Genomic DNA, 19,416 nt, shown 5'->3' with positions numbered 1-19,416 from the left:
GTTTTAATCACAGCACAGATAGGGGGAAACCAATCTTAGACTGTTATGCACTCATAAGTACTTGGAGGTGGTAAAATTGTTATGAATGACGTGGAAAAAGCAGTGATCTTCGGTAAATATTTGTTTTCTGTATTTGGAAATCAGTCAACATGATTTTATGGAATAAAGGTCATGTCAAATCTGATTTTATTCTTTGCTGAGATTAAAGGTTTGATTGTTAAAGATACTTGTATTGTATAGTTAGACTTTTTATGGCATTCAATTTGCCACTGCATTACATTCTGATTAAGAAGTTAGCACAAAGCAATATCAATAAAGTACACATTAAATACATTAAGACCTGGCCAACTGACAGATGTAAAAGTGGCTGTCACTGGGCAATCATCTCTGAATGGATTGTTTCTATTATAGTTCTGTAGGAATTGATATCAGGAGTGTTGCTATTCAACATTTTCGGTAAAGATACAGAACAAAGTTAATAGATAACTTTATGGCACAAAGATAGGCAGAGGGGTAAATAACAGGCAGGACAGGGCAGTCACACAAAGCAGTTTGAATTGTTCAGTAATCTGGGCACATTAAACAAAATGGGTTTTTTAATATGCTGAATGTAGACCAGGCTTATGGAGCTGGGAAACAGTATATGAGACAAAATGATTTTGAGATGGGCCTCCTCCTCTGAGGCTTCACAGTGGGAAACTAGCCCAACCAAACATTGCAACTGTATGGCAAAAAGGCCTTCTGTAATATTTGCACAGTCAAAAGGAAGGTCATAGGGAGGCAGAAGAGGAGGAGATGTTTTGTCTTGCTAAGTAGCACTGGTGAGGCTGACACTGGCATGCAATACAGTTCTGGTTAAACGAAACATAAAAATAATGCTGAAAAGTAGGAGTGTGTGCAAAATAGAGTGGTAGAAAGAATGCAGGATTGCAGAGAGTGTCTTTTAACAACAAAAATTAAATCTTACAGAATGTTCTTAATTGGAAGAAACATCAAGGGGGGTAACTTCTGCGAGTGTGAGGAGGAAATACCAAGTAGGACCTTTTTAGTGTCGCAGGGAGAAGACCTGAAGGAACTAATGGTTAAAATTCAAAGCCATGGTAGTTCAAACAGGAAATGAGACAAACATTTTGGAATAAGTCATAGAGAAAAATGGGTGCTTTTTCACTTTTGCAGGTGGAGATTAACAGTCTTTTGGGAATGCACACATTAATTAAACACCCCTGTACTGAGGCCAAAATGTTGTGATTGGGCGGTGTGTAAAGGATGTGGAATATTAATCTGATTCCTATATGACTTAGTGTTCCCTCTGGCATTAAGCCTATGATCTCTTCTTTCTCCATGCATCTTTTATATAAACGCCTCTCTCTCTTTAACTTACAGGCTGTATGTATGAAAAGGGACCTAGGCAGTTTTATGATGACACTTGCGTTGTTCCAGAGAAGTTTGACGGTATGTATGACACATATCTCTTTTTCTTGTGTGGGGAGATGAAAAAGGAAGAGATGAGGGACTTTTCTCTGTTGCTGATCAAAAAAGCTCGGTAACGTTCCAATTTAGGATTCCTTAACACACCATTTGCAGTGCGCCCAACCAAAGCTGACCTTTGTCTCTTGAAAGCAAAGTCTCCTCTTCAATAGGATGTCGTTTGACTTTTGCCAGGGAAAGATGCTGTATCCAGAGTTGCAGCAGAGGAGCTCAGTTCCTGTACTGTTGAGAAAGTAATAGGAGGATTTCCATTGCACTGATGATCACATACCACTTGTTGTTTGAGATTTAATGAAAGCTGTTCTTATAATTAACAAAATGGCAGAGAAAAGTAGCAGCTTTGGTTTTACTGAGGAGTAAGCCTCTTGTCTCGCTATCTGTGAAGTGATGAATAGTGGGGAGTGAGCGTATAGGGCATTTTTGTGTTTGTGTCAGTTTATTTGCACTAGGTTAAACGTTGTACTAGTGGTTTATTTTTCAGTGGGATTGATAACAAATCAATGATCTTTTCACAACACTGCCCATTACAACAGATTTTTTTTCAAGAGGGATTCTGAGGTCAATTAAAATAAATGGCCCAAATTATCCTCAGTTACTCTGATGTAAAATCAGTTTCCTGGTGTAACTCAGTTGATTTCAGATTTATTTCATTACAGATGAAGTAGATGGACTCAGTATTTCTTGATGGTGACTCTGTTAGTCTGCAACTTTGGGAAGTAATTTGGAGACCAGTTACTTAAATTTGCTAGAGTGGCTTCTTTGTGTTAGTGTACATATGTCCAGCTTTATTTATTTTAGCAGGAAAGATTAGATACTTTCTGATAAACTTGTGAACAGCTCTCTGACCGTAGCTAAAAGTAGACCTGGAGAACTCTTGGGGTTTTTCTCCTACTTTATTTTGTTTGTTTTCCCCTGAGAATAACTTACATGGATTACAAAACTATTGCATGTCTAGCTGCATTTGTTGTGTTTGCTGAAGAATGGGAGACTAAAATGAAAGTAACCTGAAGAATTACACATTCTTCAAACAGAGGGATCACATGCATTTCAGGGTTGGTAAGGAACAGCAAGAAATAAATAGAGGATTTTAAATAAAATTAGACCTTACCGAAGATTGCTCAATCTAGTATTGCAATGTCACTGGATTGACATGTTCAGTGAAAGGGTGATTTACTGAAAGTCTACTTTATACACTGGCTTTGGAATGTATGCTCTCACCCCCCTTTTTAAAGCACATTGTGTCAGGTGTTTTTTCTTCCCCAAAAATGGTTGTGGACCTGATCTGTTTTCAGTACCAGTGGCAAATTCATATTTACATTTATGGGAATGGGATCAGACCCTGTACTACAAGAAGTTAAAACTCTACAGGAGTAGTGTTTGTCTATGTCTTTCTTGAAAATCCTTTTTGTTTGTTCGGGTTTTGTTCAGAGAAGGGAATGAAAAAGGAAAAGAAATACAAATAAAGTAAAAAAAAAAATGTTTGGAAATATTTGTGTGCTTGCAATGCAAGCAGTCTGCTGCTAACTTCTATGACTGTCCATTGAGAGAACACCTTGTACTCTAGAAGACTGATGTTGCGATACAAATAGGTGTGTTTATACTTGTAGCATGATGACTTTTGAGGAAAAAATAGCAGATGTGTCATCATGTTTTGGCCAGTAAAGCAAAAGTGGGATGAGCCCAGGACTAGCCTTGATGCTTCAGAAGAAGATTCTCAGCTGCTTCGTTTGAAATCAAAGATCGGCACAGGCGAAGAATCTGATCCTCTGCAATACTGCACTTGCTATTTGCACATTGCTCAGCTATCATTAAAAGAAAAATCCTGTCCTTGAAAAAGAAGGCCTTTCAGGACTGGAACTTCAACCTTACATAAACCAAAAAGCCTTGTGTTGATTTATTTGTTTTCCACAGCTATTGACTCAATTTTCTTTCCTGATTACAAAAGGAAGTGCTCCATTTTTAATAGTATTATTCTTACTTTCACTGCGTGGAGCTGTTCTGTAATGGCCATCAGAGCATCCTCATGTTGTGTTTGAATGTAAAGTCCTGCCTTTCCATATTAAACAGGTCACACAGGTCACACTGCTTATTGGAGGGTATTGCTGTTCTGGTAGTTGAAATGAGGAGTTTTACCAGCATATCAAGGACTGCTGTCATTGTGTACAGAAAAAAAATGCTCTCTGCTTCAGCATCAGACCTTTCAGCTGTTGTTTTTTGCATGAGTTGTTTAGTATAAATATGATTTAAAAATCCAGAGACACAGTATGGATGTAGCAGGATGGTTTTTCATCGGCAGTTTGTGGAACAGCTAGCTGAATATTATTATTGTTTTTTAAAAGCTTCCTCTGGACTTGAAATTTTAGAAAAATTAATCTACTGCTTTTCAGGGGGAATACCAATCTAATATGTAGATATGAGTAAAAGTAATATGTGCTTATATGCAAGTCCAGTATGCCATAGAGGAACTCACATATCTGCAGGATTTGCATACCTATACATAAAGCACATGCTGTTTAAGTCCAAGTCAAATACTTTGTCAAATTTTCCTTAGAAGCATTTGCATGCAAAAGAAGTTTCACTCAAATAGGGTTTTTCAGCTTTATGAAGCCTACATTACATTTCCAAAACTGGGGCTTGTGCAAAGTATAGTACACAAACGCAGTACTTCAGGCACCAGAGTTGCTTACAAAAATAGTTCGTGCTCTTACAGATAGAGGATATTGCAAAATGGTTTGCAAGCGAGATTTGCACGTGTCAGAAATGGGGATAGGCTTAGGGAGACTTCCATAAATCATGACTGAATTTAGGTACTTTTTAGTATATTAATATGTTATTGTAAGAGTGTTTACAGTTAACAGCAGACAGGGGAATGTTGCCTTTGTGGGTGGCTGGGTAGTAGGAATTCTTTTCCTGTGTTTTATTAACCCTAATGATTGCTTTGCTGGTTTATCTGACAATCCGAGTGATGATGCTTTTTGCACATTGCTCATCTAACGTTGTTGCTATTCTGTGCAGGTGATGTCAAACAGGAGCCAGGCATGTACCGTGAGGGACCCACATATCAACGGCGAGGCTCGCTTCAGCTGTGGCAGTTCTTGGTGGCTCTTCTTGATGACCCATCAAACTCTCACTTCATAGCGTGGACTGGCCGAGGCATGGAATTCAAGCTGATTGAACCGGAGGAGGTGGGTTAGACGGACAGCATGTCCTGACATCCACTGCTCTGTCCTGCCAGTTTAATAGTGCTCATTCGGACTTAGGCCTTGTTTTCCTTCAATATTTTGCTTCAGTAGCACTTTAGAAGGGTCACAGAAGGGACCTGCAAGGGAAGTGCTTCAGTTAGGACAGAGGTGCGGTTAAGCATAGACTTGATTCCTAGTCCCACAAAATAATAAAAATACTGCAAGTCCTAGAGTTATAAAATACTCGGCATTAATTGTGGGGCCTGGATTTTTCCACTTCATGGATAGAGCTGTGTTCCAAAATCCTTTGAAAACTTGTCCCTGAATAGTCTTTCAACACCAAATATTCTTCAGTACGAAGATGTAGGAACTTGAAACTTTTAGGCTGTGAAGTGAAAGACCCCAAGTCTGACATATGGCAAAGGAGGAGGTTAAGATTGTTAGGCAGTAAAATCTCATCAGAATTATGTAAACCCCCCTCTTTATAGAGTCTTCTTTAGAGTCTTCCTGCTTATTTGTATCATTAGATTGTTTAGTGCACACTTAGATCCTAGACTTGCAAACACTCATGCACGTGCACAGCTCTCCTGAACAATGAAGGACTCGTGTGGTGGATAAAATTACTTGTATTCATGAATACTTGCTGAAGCATGACTTAGTTCACTTGTGTGATAAACAGGAATAAATTGAACATATTATTATGTAAACTTTTTTGGACTAGGTAACATTACATAATTTATCCTGTGTTCTAAACAGTCATGGAAACTGTTGGAAAACCTGGTGTACGTGAATTTTGTTGTAATTCTGATGTGAATGATTTGATTAGGGTTGTCAAAAAGCAGTATCATTCTGGTTTACTTTTTTGCCCCTTGGACAGGATTGGGTAATAGCGGAATCTGCAGCAAATTTTCCATCAGATCCCCTCTGAGTTAGAGCTGAGTAGGAAGGTTTGGGGGTGTAAGGCTGCTTCTGTGTTCCACCAGCTATTTCTGCCGTTTGCCATCCATCTGCTGGCATAAGCAATCTGAAAGCTTTCTTGCATTTAAGTTACATCATCTGCCAACAGCCCTAAGGAGATGATAGAGTAGTTGGGAATGGCGTCAGGACTGATGTCCCTTCCCAGCATGGTCTGGCTGACGGGCAGGTTGCTGCAAGGACTAGTGTGCTGGCTCTCATTTGTCTGAGCATCCCCTGCACTAGTGAAAGTCACCGTGGCAGATCCTGGCATCTGAGGATTGACCACAGAACAATCTTAGTCGATTTGATACCAAAACTTTGCTGGCAAGTCTGCAGCCTTAGCAGGCTACATGGACTTCTTGGTTTTGTGCCTGGCCCAGAACAGAGTGAAATCTTTGGAAAGTGTTTTGTTTGATTTTGGTGAATGAAGTGTCTAATTTTTCCCCCTGCCCCAGTCTCAGTATCTTTTACCCTCTTAGTTTTGTCTTGCCTTTAAGGTATGTCCAAAGTTTTTCAAGATTGAACAGATTTATAGAAAAACGGTTTCCAGCAGATGGTGCAAAAACTTTATAGATTTTATTACCTAAGGAAGGGAAAGTAGCAAAACAAAACCCTAAGGTTTCCTTATTGTGTAATTCCCTGAAGAACTGGATAATTCTGATTTAAGTTAACCAGATCATCTGCTTGTCTGACTTTGTAGCAGTTGCTTTATGGTTCTGAGCAGTGCAGCATCCAAGATCTGGAGGAGGCAGGCTACTTGAAACTTGCCTCACTCCTGTGTGCTCTTAGGGACTACAAAGGAGCCTAAGTTGTTTTCATATGGATGTCATGGATCTCACAGAAACTGTTGATTAAAATAAGAATAGCCTATGGGAAGTTGCACGCTTCTGTTGGTTGCCAAGTGTAAATTGAAGGGAAGTGAAAGAGCTTGTTGGTTCAGCTGTGGCAGTTTAGGATGTCAATGACACGACCTTTCCTTCCCATCCCATCCCTTTCTGGAGGTTTATGCCCTTGTAGAAAGGGTGACAACCAAAAATAAGTATGTATCTGCTTGAGCACCATAGTTTATTCAGAAAGTAGATAACTGTGAACTGTGGAGGCTAAGAATTGGGCATAGGTCCATTTATTCTGCCTTGTCACAGGGACAGCAACCTTCAGCAAGGAAGGTGGGGTGGACGGCTAGAAGCCTGAATCCCTTCCACAAAGTGACACTTGATAAATGCTGTGCAGTTCGGGGACAGGAAGTCTTACTTACCAAGACTACTTCTGGACCTGCTCGCTTATTTAGGAGCGTCAAAATACCACACAATGTAGCATATTCTCAATCATTATTTTGTTGTAGTTATCTTTGCTGTGTGTTTATTTATTATGCAAGCCTGTTATGTTGGGGACTTTTAGGACTCTGATCAATGCAGAAAAAACCTTGGTAGGAATAAACAAAAAGTGGTGTAGGCATGTGTCACAAAGATGAATAGGCGAACCAAGGTTATGCATCTAGGCCAAATCTACAACTAGAATAAATCGACATGATGGGAGGTATGTTTCAATACAGCTTATAACATAGCTGAAGTTAGCAGAGCCATGATAATTTTCGTAAGTCTGAAAAGCTGCACCACTGAAAGGAAATAATGCTTTCAAAAGAAATTTTAACAATTATTGTCCAGATGGAGATCAAAGTCATGGTTTTTGCTGTTGTTATTTAGTCCCCATTCAATTCTCAGTGCTGCATGTCATCTATGGTTTGCATCAAAAGGCTCCAGACACCTATGGGAAAGTTTCGTAGAGCAGTGTGCGGAGAAGCTGCTTGGCTACTCTCTCCTTTTTCCAGAGCTATATGCATATGCACCTCTCAAACATTTTTATAAAATGTGCTTTAAAGAGTTCATCAGCTCTGACTTTTTTCCCTCTGGTGACATGATAGTCATTTGTACAGCCAGTAATTGAAATGTCACCAACAGCCAATTATAATTTCAGGTGGGGAATAAGCAGTTAAGCTCTTTAAACAAAAGGTCTCTTTGTCCAGAACTACCTTTGGTGGTAAAACAGGAAGCATAAAGGCAAGTAAAAATCATAAGTCTGAGCAGAAGGCATACTGTTCTCTATGGAATGGCTTCATGAGTTGTTTGCAACTCCCTTTTTGTTACTAATTTTTAAGGGAAATTATACAACTGCAACTATGAAATTTCTGTCCCATTCTTCATACTACCATGTAGTTCTTCCAAGTGATTACCGTATCTCCTAATAATATCAACATTGCTGTTATTCCAAGTACAGTCTGTGTTAGTTCATGAACTAAGTGTGTATGCATGTGAGTTTAATGTAAATTAGTGTTCTGACAGCACGGAAAGCACAGGCATAGTACAATATATCTACAATATCAAACTAAAGAAAAGTTTTTATCTTTCATGAAAGTTTTCTGTTGGAACTTGATAAATATTTTTTGTGTATCATCTCTTTATATGGCTTTATTTTTTCATTGATTTTCTTTATTAAAAACAAACAAAAAAAAACCCCAACCCTCCACCACATTTGCAAACAAGTAAGTCTGCTTCAAGTTTAATTGATGACTGTGTGTCCAATTAAAAATCATAGTAGTACATGGGAAATTCAGGTCATGGCAACCTTTTCTCTTGTGTTTATTCATTGCACCTGCAGGATTCCCCCTCCTCCATCCCCAAATAAAGTATCTGATGATAAGATCTGCTTGTTAAATGCATTTAACAAATCAATGCTAATCCATTTTTGTGGCAGGTGGCACGTCGCTGGGGGATTCAGAAAAATAGGCCAGCTATGAACTATGATAAACTTAGCCGATCACTTCGCTATTATTATGAAAAGGGAATCATGCAAAAGGTGAGTAGCTAATTTTATATTAAATTTCACCAAAGTGTTGCATGTTAATCCCTAAGTCGGTTTATGAGGAGTACTTGTAGCTGCATTGCTGAGGTAGGTTTTTCATCTATTTAGGCAAACACTAAACTTTTTCACCTACAAGGTCCAGTATATGGATCAAGATATTTTTTTCTGTGTAAAAAACGTCTGTGGTTTTAGTTCACTCAATGCACATCATGATTATAAGGAAGGAGGTAACATTCAAAAATATCCAAAGGAGCTTCCTGGCACCTGGGAAAGGCAAACAGTACAGTATGGTATGAATAATGTTTTGCAGATCTAAATTAGCTGCCCAGCATTTGGGTACTTTGGTAAGTGCAAGATAGGGGAGAAAAATGATACCTATTAACATACCAAATACTTTAATATTTTACCAATAGTGTTGTAATAATACCGTTTTTAAGTGGAATTAAATATTTTATAATAGGCTGAATTATGAGAAATATTTAACAATAATTTATATATAACAGTCTGGTCTTGCTGACAGTATTCAACCCGTCCTTCTACTGTGGCTTGCTGATTTACATGTATGTTTTTAAATCTTGCTATGTAGTACTATGTAGATTGACTGAGAAATCAATAGGAGAGACCTGTCTGCTGCATCTACAAAACTGGCAGGTGTGATCAAAGATCATAATGAACACCTTGTGCTGTAAAACTTGTTCCATATCTTTTCACATTACTTTTGTGACCTATGATGACTAACATGTTTAAACCTGCCATTTGCCAATTCCATGAATGGAAACAATGCTCTCGGCTCAAGTTACTGGGCAACTTTTCCAGTAGGTTTTGTGAAGTCTCGGTTTGGAGTTGCCTGTTACAAGTTCTCTTGCTTTGATTATGGAATCATTGTAGTGCTCTCCTTTGTCACTATCCAGGAGTCAACTTGGACAACAATCTGGGCTGGTATTGGCTTATGGTACTTCAGTAGCACAGTGCCTCATCCATTTTTGTGTGTCACGTAACTGTGCATTGAGTCTTTGCAAAGTGGACTGGATACTGGGTTCTGTCAGGGAGAAGCAGAAACGCTTGATTTTGCTGGGTGGTCCTTCAGGCAGAGGAAGTCCTCGTAGCAGGTTACAGGTCAGCTGCGTAGGCAATTGTGCTGGTACAGTTCAAAGGCAGCACAGAGGCAAGCAAGAATAAGTAGCAAAGAGAGTGAAAGAAGTTGAAAAGGTGGGGATGGGAATACCACAAGGCTGATAATGCTGCCCAACCCACACATCCATTTAACATGGAAAGTTTACAAGTACTTCTGACAGCTAGCTTGCTACCTCCTAAAGTATTACCTCATTATCTACAAGAATGTCTTTAACACACATTTTAAAAACTAGTTTGGATGCTTATTTTTCTGGCATAGCAATCTTTGAGGTTTGCCCTGGGATGACCCTATTTGGCCAGTTAGTGTATGTTAAAAACTAATGGTGGTTGTAGATTCATAGCAGGTTTCTTTACTGCAAGGTTTGTATGCACATTTTTTTGCCTTTTGTTTTAAGTTAAGCAATGATAACAGGTTATGCAAATGCCCAGTATCTGAATGCAGCCTTCAGTCTGTCAAGCTTGCTGACATTAATTTGATAAAAAAATTCTACCACAGATACAGCCTCTACCAAAACTTTATTTGTAGAATAAATAAGCTGAAAATTCAAGGAGGTGCTTCAGTCTATTTTGGAACCGTAAGAATAAAGTTAAGTTTGCAACACTTTTGCCACCTTCATTCAGTCACTTCCAATGCCACGCTAGCTGGAGTTGCAAGAAGACAATATGATCTTTATTTTAAAATAATTTTAGTAAACTGTGAGCATGCAACATGGTTCTCATTTTTTAAAATATTTCTTTAAATAAGGTGCTTGAGAAGACACTACATTGACTTTTTTTTCAAGTAAGACAATTCTCTATTGTTATTAGCTGTTTTAGCTTTTAGAAAGATGAAGCACAGACATTTAGTGCTATTTCTGAATAAGGGAAAACTTTAGGATCTTTGGACAAATTGTCCCTCCATAAGCAAATCCAAATGTCCCAGCTTTGCATGAGCAATTGCTAAGTACATATTAGCCTGCGTATTTGCTTACGCTGTCCCTGTACAATCAGCATGCACTATAACTTAAGTACTTTTATACGTAAGTATGGATCAATCTGCGTAAAGTGAAATTCAGATCTGTATCATGCAGTGTGATTCTTTTTTCCACTTCGCACACATAGTATTGGACTTGGTCATTTTATTTTGCCACTGTAGTGACAATTTTCCAGTAAGAGCAGTTCCATTTGTGGTTAAGTATAGGAAATGATCACAAACAAATGTTTAGGAGTAGAATACCTAGTCCATCTTCCAACAGGGTATCATGTGTGGCAAAATCAAGAGCGTTCTGCACAGTCTGCTTCTGCAGATCCCTGTTGTCTTTGCTAGGTCATTGCCTTACCAGTTCTGCCACTGCGTTACTAATTGTGTAACGAAGGTGAGTTCTTCACAAGACTGTTGAACTTGAGTTGCAAAACCACAAGGCCTTACACTGCACTTTTTTCTCCCCTCTGTTGTCCTAAGGTGGCTGGAGAAAGATACGTCTACAAGTTTGTTTGCGACCCTGAAGCGCTTTTTTCCATGGCTTTTCCAGACAACCAGCGCCCCTTGCTGAAGACTGACATGGAGCGCCACATCAATGAGGAGGACACTGTGCCTCTGTCCCACTTTGATGAGAGCATGGTCTACATGCAGGACGGTGGCTGCTGCAACACCCACCCCTATAATGAAGGCTATGTCTATTAACAACAGTGACAATGAAGAGGGTGTTTTCCCCCTCCCTTAGGCTTCTCCTCTTTCACAAGACCCAGAGGAAAGCTGAATCGACTTCAATTTGTTTTTTAAATAGTACACTAAAAGGGGCTTTTCCTGTTGCATTACTCCTATGGTCTGCCATGGACAGCGCACTTTATTTGAAAGGGGAGGGTTGGAACCTAAACGTTATTCTGTGTAACAGGAGGAAAAGGGTGGGTTTGCTTTTTACTTAAGTTTGGGAAGGGAACAGGTTTTGAGTACAAAAAAAGCTATATCATGTCTGTTTTGTTTCATATCAGCATAAGATATTGTACATTTTCTCTGGGTATCCGTAGTACAGTTAATTCTCATTGTGCAAAATAACCACTTGATGATGATAGCAACACAGCATGCCTAGGGCATTTGTTTCTTGCCATTCTTAACTGTCTTTCTGCAGTTATAAAAGAGAAGCAAAGCATATGCCACAGCATTTGATTTAGAAGCTTGCAGTGGCAGACCTTGCACCTTGCCTCTGAAAACAACCAGATTATCTTGAGAGTTTTTTGTTTCGGTTTGGTTTGGGTTTTTTTTCTTTTGGTATGGCCTCAAAAAAAGTCCTGTTTAATGACAGAGTGGCCGTAAGTACAATGACCAAGCAGCAAAATCCCTGACTTCAGACTGCAAGCTGCATGCCGTATCTGGTGCCACATTGCTATACATACATGGCCCATGCGATGGCTTAGACATTTCAAGATCCATTTGAGGGTAGTAATTACATGTGGTAGGCTTTCTGATGATCATGTCAGCATTAAATAAAGGATCGTGATCAGGAGGGAGAAAACATTTTGTATCCTTCCATTTCCTTTGGTACATAAATAAGTTATTTAATCAATAGGAATTAACTGTACTAAGTCACATATCTAATTATGCTGTTTAGACACAGCAAGCACTCCTTGAGAAAAATATCCAATACACTAAATAGGTACTTTAGTAATTTTTAGACACGGTACCCATTAATATGCATTTAAACCTTTTACTGCTGTGTTATGTTGATAACATATATAAATACTAGATAATGCTAATGCTTCTGCTGCTGTCTTTTTCTGTAATATTCTCTTTGATGCTGAATTTACTATGACCATTTATAAGCAATGCTGTAACTACAGGTAGCATTTCAGGACAAAATAGATGACTTGAACCATTTATTGCTTAGAAAATAGCTTACGCCATAGCTGTGCTATAAGCAGCTTTTATGCGCATCCACAAATGACTAGTAAGCTTCAGCTTGCTAAGGAAAGCTCTGCAGAACCTTTTGTAATTTTTGGTGGAACGGAGACTTAGACAAACTGTCAAAGAATACCATGAAGTCGCTGTATGACGTTGTAGTGCTGGCACTGATGTTACCAATCAACTTGTTTTGGACACTAAATGTAAATGTGATCAGATATGCTCGGACGACAATTTAAATTTTGAGGGTTTTTTTTTTTGTTGTTGTTATTTTTTCAGATTGTTTTATTTTTTGAGAGGGGTAATCTTGAACACAAGCCACACACACTATTCTGTATGTAAAACAACAAAAAAAAGCCCTGACAAAACCCCCAAAACTTTAAATATTTATAAGCAACTTTTCTGAAATACAGTATTTCCTAGTTTGAAGGGAGGGAGTGGGGGTAAGATCTGGATTTCTTTTTTTTGCCCAGTGAAATTTAAATAGGTGTTATATGGAGTACTTAATTTTCCTATATTCCCAAGAAGCAGGAGGAAAATGAATGCATAACCATAAAAAAACCAAGAATAATTTTCATCATAATGGATAGATTTCAAAGACAATCCTAGGTGGTGGGTTAATTTTCCATCCTCTGTCAGTTAAGGCACTAGTTAAGCTATGAATATTTTAATATGCAATTAATCAAAAGTAAAGAAGTAGTGGTCACTAGAAACCACAGGTGCATAAAAAACATTTGGGCAGGTATTTAATTTACTCAGATCCATAAGACAACATATTTTATGAGAGTGTACATATGCCTTAATATGTCAACTAATTCTGTCATCCGTAAGTCTCAATGGCACTTAAATTTTCAGTGATCAACCAGAATCAGAAGTCTAAAATTGCAGAATTAGCAAAAAGGAAAGGGAAAAGGTTGAGTAAGACTGTTTTAAAAAATGTGGTTTCCATTGAAATAAGGTTCAAATGAAACATGCTTTGCTGAAAAGTCCTTGGATTGGTTTTGGTTCTTTAATGTCAGCATGGAGCGCCTCTTGCCTGTGGCAGGATGTAGGTATTTGGGAAGGGGGTTGGAAAAAAAAGGAAAAAAAAAAGAGGAAAAAAAATGCATCAAATGTGTAATATTTAAGAAGAAATATATATATATATCTGTATACGGTAGTGACTCACTGAACAAAACAAGCAATCAGACCAACATTACATGATCTCTCAGCAGAAGATATAAAAGTCTTTCACTGAACTGATTAACCCTTTTTAAAATGTACCTAAGAGGTTTATTTAAAGTTTGTTTTTATTCTGCTTTTTGTTTGTTTGGGGGGGGGGGGTTGTTTGTTTGTTTGGGGTTTTCAGGTAGAATAATAAATCTGGCAGCTGATTTCTGCAAGATTGTTGTGTATTGGATTCCTAACCATTTGGACTGGAGAGGCCCCTGCAGTAAGGTTCTTGTTTTGGAAGAGGAGATGATGGTCTGTTCCCAGTGCCTAGAATGGCTTCCTGCAAAATGTAACCAAAAAAAAAGAGAAGTGAGGAGTACGTACAATTCATGTGTATGTATATGTAAGTTACAGCCAGGAGCAGGAGTTAGATTGCCAAAGCATCGTATTTGACTGACAAAAGGGAGGAGAATGGCATATGTGAATTTAGAGAAAGATTGATTCCGACTAAGAACACTTACACATTTTCACAGGGCATTTTAATACCCTACTGAATTCGAATGTGGGGGTTTTGGGGCTGGGGTGAGGATGCTGGGTTTTCATTTGGTTTGTTGGGGGTTTTTTGGTTTTGTTTTCAAGCTGTGCCACAAGTGGAGGGAAAACACAGGCTTCACCTCTGTTTTTAGGAGGAGCTGTAATTGAGTTTGTTTGTGCGTCTTTTTGCTGCCCAGAGCAGTGGGCAGCCCAGGGTAGTGCTACTGTGAAGCAAATCCAGGAGGCATCCCTGCAAGACCCACGCACTCTGGTACGGCTGTAGGTGCTTGGGTTTCCTCTGCCATGACAGTTCAGTTGGACCGGTTAGCTGAATGGAGGTAAAATTAGATAAGGACTTGGCAGATCCTCTCAGAATCCATTCGAGAGAGTTAAGATTTCAGGTTTAGGGCAATGCACAGATTTTGCTTTAGGGATATGACTTCCCATGACAGCCTGAGACTTTTCTCTCCAAGATCACACCAGTCCAACTTTCCCACACACCAACTACAGGGCAAATCTTAACATTACAGTCTCTGAAAGCATGAATTTCATATGCTTGTCAGACCAAATCTGCCTGCTTTACTTACAGTTGGCTGCTGTGGTAACTAGGGGAAATTAGGATACAGAAACATTAAGGAGCGTTTTCTCCGGTAATTCCCTGCAGAGCCCTTTGCTCAGAATCTTTGGGGTTCTCTGGTACCTGGTACCATTCCCCACGAATTAGTGCTTAGACTTTTATTGCCCTTGACATCTGACTGGTTTGGGCTGCAAGTCCATCTTCACAGGAGAATATAATCTGGTAAATATTTTTGCCTTGTCTGTGGTTTTGTTTGTTTGTTTTTTAACAGCAGGAAATAGATCGTGTGCAAAAGGTATTATGAGGAAATCTTTGAATTGTTAATGGTTGCACTTTCTCATCTGAAGAGCATTAGCTTCAGTTCACATACTACAGGTAATGGCACCCGTGAACAGCCCTGTTCAGTGCTCACATTAATAGCACAGAGGTCTTTTCCAAATAATCTCCTTCAGAGATGCTTGGGGACTCTTAATTAGTATGGTTTCTTACACTGTAAGAATCATCACTCTGAAATACCCCACTTAGATCTAGCTGTAAAAGCCTAACAGATTGATTTCTCAGTTCTCTTTCACTGGTTGTTTGGGGTTTTTTTGTTGGGAGGTGTGAGGTGGTGTTTTTTGGTTTTTTTATCAGAGGCTACTCTGCTTGTAAAGGAGGTAGCAGCTGGGAGCAGGTGCCTGTGCCTTAGAAACTCCAGTTCAAAGTCCTCTGTGTTTTGCTAAGATACCAGGCTGAGAACTGGAGAATCTGCAATACATAACTGAGCCCTGCCCTCCTTGTTCTCTTATGGAAGAGGGAACTACAGTGCATCGTCTTCTGTTGCTTCTGCTTACAGGAGTGGTAATCTGGCAGAGCAGGGGACTGGAAAGCTAGGGGCAGTTGCATTTTAAAACTACAAGATTACCCCGAGGATGTTTGTCAAATCCCTAAGAATCATAAATGCATCAACAAAGCACTGTACATTACCACCCAGCTTTTGTGACTGCGTAGGCAGCTAAAGTTAACCTCATCTTTTCCTTCGGGAGGTTGAAGTATTGGTTTCCCCCTTGAACACCAATTTAATTTCTGTGGGAAGGAAATATCTGTGCCATCTTCTTATGTAATAGTCTGAAAATGCCTATGAAAAGTCTCGTTGACATTTTCCCAAAGAACTATTTTTGTGTGAAAATGACACAACAAATACCACCAGAAGAAGGGGTAAATAAACTCCAAGAAGGTATCCATACATCATGTTCTCCAAAACTATAGCATTATTTACCCTAGAAATGTATCATGTCTTTAATACGGCTGCAGTATTATCCTTATTACATACTTTCATTGGACTGACCTCAAAAATACACAGCATAGCCTGAAGTTGTCTTTGGTTTGGTTTTGTTTTGTTTTTTTTTTTTAAATTATCTTCCTGCTGTTAATAGAGGTTACAGGAAGGTACCCCTGAGGCAGGGTCACAATCAAGCATTTGGATCTGGTAAGCCATAATTCTGTGTCCTTGCTCTTGCAAAGCTCTGTGGGCATTACTGCCCATGTCCATGCTTTTTAGTTGCATGGTAGAGAGGTAATTACAGGCACTGGTTTGGGGGATTTTTTGGTTGGTTGGTTGAGGGTTTTTTGTTAGTTTATGAGTAGCTATGATTTGTTTTATTTCAGAAGAAACATCTATGTATCTCTTTCCACACTCCAGGTAACCAGGTAGATACTTGGGGTCCCAAATAGCATTTTTGCTGGGTAATCCACAGTACAGGGTATGGCAGTTCCTTGCTGCTGCCCTGGAAAGGAAAGGGTATAGGAGATTTCAGTTTTCTTTCCCCCTCCCCTCCATGATAGGACCCAGCTGATCTATCTGAAGATAGTTTAAACCAGTTCTTCACTAACCCATGATATTTTAGTGAACAGTGTGCTCATTGGTTACTACAGTAGAAGCTGAGGTACAGGGAGTTGAGTGTTTTAGGTGTACTGCAAAGGGCTCTCCAAAGTGGCTTTCAGTCAAAGCCTCGCATGGGGAGTGGCATATGGTTACACGACCTAAATAGAGGCAGAAGGAGGTGTTCTTGCAGGGGTGCCAGCTCCTCAGAGCTAAGACGTTTGCTGAAATATGCAGTTAAGGCTGGGGTGAGCCTGCCCTGGAGGACCTGCTGAGGAGCTCCATGTGCATGGAGAAAGCCAGAGACAGTGTAATCCCAGCATACCTGGATGACGCACAGAGGTGGGAAAGTCTGTCAGGGGTAATCTGGCCCTACCAACTAGCTAATCCAGAGCTGATTAATAGGGGAAGGAGGAGGTTAAATGGCCGATATAGTAAATCACAGAGATAATTATTTGAAAGATGCTGCAGGAGAATCATAAGAAATGATGGAAAGTAATAAACTCTGTAAACAGCAGTGAATTTTTAAGACCCCAGTACTTGTGGGAGTGCTTCAGGAAAAGGAATAGGGAAAGTAAAACACAGAAAGGGACAATAATATTAGATGAGAACAACAGGAGTCAAATCATGAACTGCATTAGGGGACCTGGAAGATTGCAGTGTTTTAGATAAGGGAAGGACTAAGATAAGTACAGAGTCAGTAAACTGAGATAAGAGCAAGAGAGAGAAAGTAATTGGAGGCAGTGCACTTTGTGGTCAGTGGGCCAGATGTGTTAGGCTAACAGAGCTGCACCAGGGGTGTGTTTGGCCCTGCTAGTACATCCCCAAGGACAGCAATATCAGAACTGACTTTGGAGTGATTGTTGATAATTTAGTGAAACCATCTGCACAGTGTTTGGTAACTGTTAAAAGAGCAAACAAGATACTGGAATATGCAGAGAATGTTCTGGGCTATAAATGTACCGACTTTATTGTCCCACTGTATTTAAAAAAAAAAAAAAAGGCAACAACAAAAAGAATACCTTATAGGATAATGGGTCAGACTGTGGGTTGGTGTAAATCAGCTTGGTTTCCTTGAAGTCAGCTAAGTAGCTTTATGCTAAGAGAGTCTGTGGCCTGTTTTTAGTAATGTGTATGCCTATCTAGTGTGGTATATACACAGGACACTTGCTACATTATTCAGAAAGATTTACAAATGATTGAGGCCTGGGGCGTAGCATGAGACCAATAATAAAAGATGAAAATAAATAAAAATGTATGACTTCTGAACTCTACTGATGTAGCCAACTTGTTCCATTTTTCTGTAAAGCTCTCTGCTGGAGCTCTATACATCCCTTTAATTCTTACAGTGATCTTTTGTGACCAATGCTGGCAGACTGTACATGCTGGAGTTCCTGCTATACAAGTGGCTCCGTGCTGGTCTCTGCAAAGGTGGCTGGGATTTGTAGGGTCTGGCTGCCTTCCCAGCTGTTCAAGAAGATGATGTGGACATTTAGAATCCTTAAGGAGTGTACTCAGCTTCCAGCCATTCTTGAGACTAGCAAATTTCAGGTACATTGCAGATTTAGTCACAAAGGCTAGACTTGCAAAGGAATTTCAGCCACTGCTCTGCTCCATATTACAAGGCCCTGTGAGCCCAGCCAGAAGTATTTAGGATACCTAAGGGCCTCCACAAAAACTTTCAAAAGCTGGTCAGCTGAACCAGGGCTTCTCTGCTTCCTGCAGGAATGAAATGTGGGAGAGACAAAATGAGTGAAGACCTAGATCTGCATCTACAGAGAAATAAAATGAAGAACACCTTTGTATTATTATTTTAGAGTTTCAGTGTGACACTGCAGGAGGGAGTTCATAGTTGCTGAGGCAGTCAAACATTTCCTTGGAGCCCAGAATAGATGCCTACATCCAGAAAAGGACTGTTGGCGTTATGCAGTGCACACATGTGCCTGCTCAGCATTCAAGCTTTCATGAATTTGTTTTTTTTGGTGTTTAGTTCTTCCTAATACATAGGGGAATATTCTGCTCAGTAACAAGTTATCTTTTAGACACTCTAATGCTCTACTTTATAGTACATAAAGTTTCTTTGTGGATCTAGTCTTAATGACTGACAAAGCACTGCCACATAAGGAAAGGTCAGTTCCTGGAACTGTGCAATCCATTAAACTGAGTAGTTTTTATGATCATGATCTAGCCTTGGGTAAGTGACGTAACTTGGCTGTGGCAAAACCAGTCCTTGAACCTTGAATTGGCTTATTAATGCTTTATGCCAGCTAATACCAGGAAAGCAGCTGCACGCATTGTGTAACCTTCTCTTGCCCCTCTTACCAATTCTGCAGTTCTGATCCCCACATCTAAGGTTATGGGAGACCTAGAAAGATACTGAGAGATGTCATAAGAATAACCAAGCCTTACAAATGGCATTTGTATTAGCAGAAAATTAGAAGGATTCAACTTGGGACAGAGAGTGGAGAAGGAATGAATTGAGGTCTATAACATCATGAATTGTTTGAAGAAGAATAGGGAATCAAAATTTACTGAGTTGCACAACAAGAATTTTTGAGGGGGGCAATAGAAAAAAAAAGCAGTTGAGCCATTTAAATAACATTAAGGAAGTACTTTATCACACAGCACAATCATTAATTTGTGAAATTTATTGACGTAAGCTGTTTTCGGTGGCACAACTCTTTAATTAAGAAAAATTGCTTAGACAAATTCATGGAAGAAATGGCCAACAGCAATTCTCAACTATGATGCTGAAGTTGAACTCTCCTAATCAGGAAGTCCCTAATACAGAGAC

At 39.4% G+C, this 19,416-nt stretch overlaps 1 protein-coding gene across 3 annotated transcripts in view; it reads left to right on the top strand.

The window, feature by feature from the left end:
- The window catches only part of ETV1 (ETS variant transcription factor 1), a 66,413-nt gene extending 52,722 nt beyond the window's left edge, over nt 1–13,691 (top strand). For all 3 annotated transcript variants that reach the window (XM_075050066.1, XM_075050048.1, XM_075050057.1), the window contains 4 exons: nt 1,384–1,452; nt 4,504–4,673; nt 8,379–8,480; nt 11,062–13,691. In XM_075050066.1, the coding sequence (XP_074906167.1) occupies nt 1,384–1,452; nt 4,504–4,673; nt 8,379–8,480; nt 11,062–11,283 (563 nt within the window). In that variant the 3' untranslated portion in view covers nt 11,284–13,691. The remainder of the gene's footprint in view (nt 1–1,383; nt 1,453–4,503; nt 4,674–8,378; nt 8,481–11,061) is intronic.
- The last annotated feature ends 5,725 nt before the right edge of the window (nt 13,692–19,416 follow it).

The sequence above is a fragment of the Buteo buteo genome, chromosome 2 (genome assembly GCF_964188355.1).
Source record: "Buteo buteo chromosome 2, bButBut1.hap1.1, whole genome shotgun sequence".
NCBI lineage: Eukaryota > Metazoa > Chordata > Aves > Accipitriformes > Accipitridae > Buteo > Buteo buteo.
Note: the sequence above shows the minus strand (reverse complement) of the source record. Positions and strands in the feature narration are given on the sequence as shown.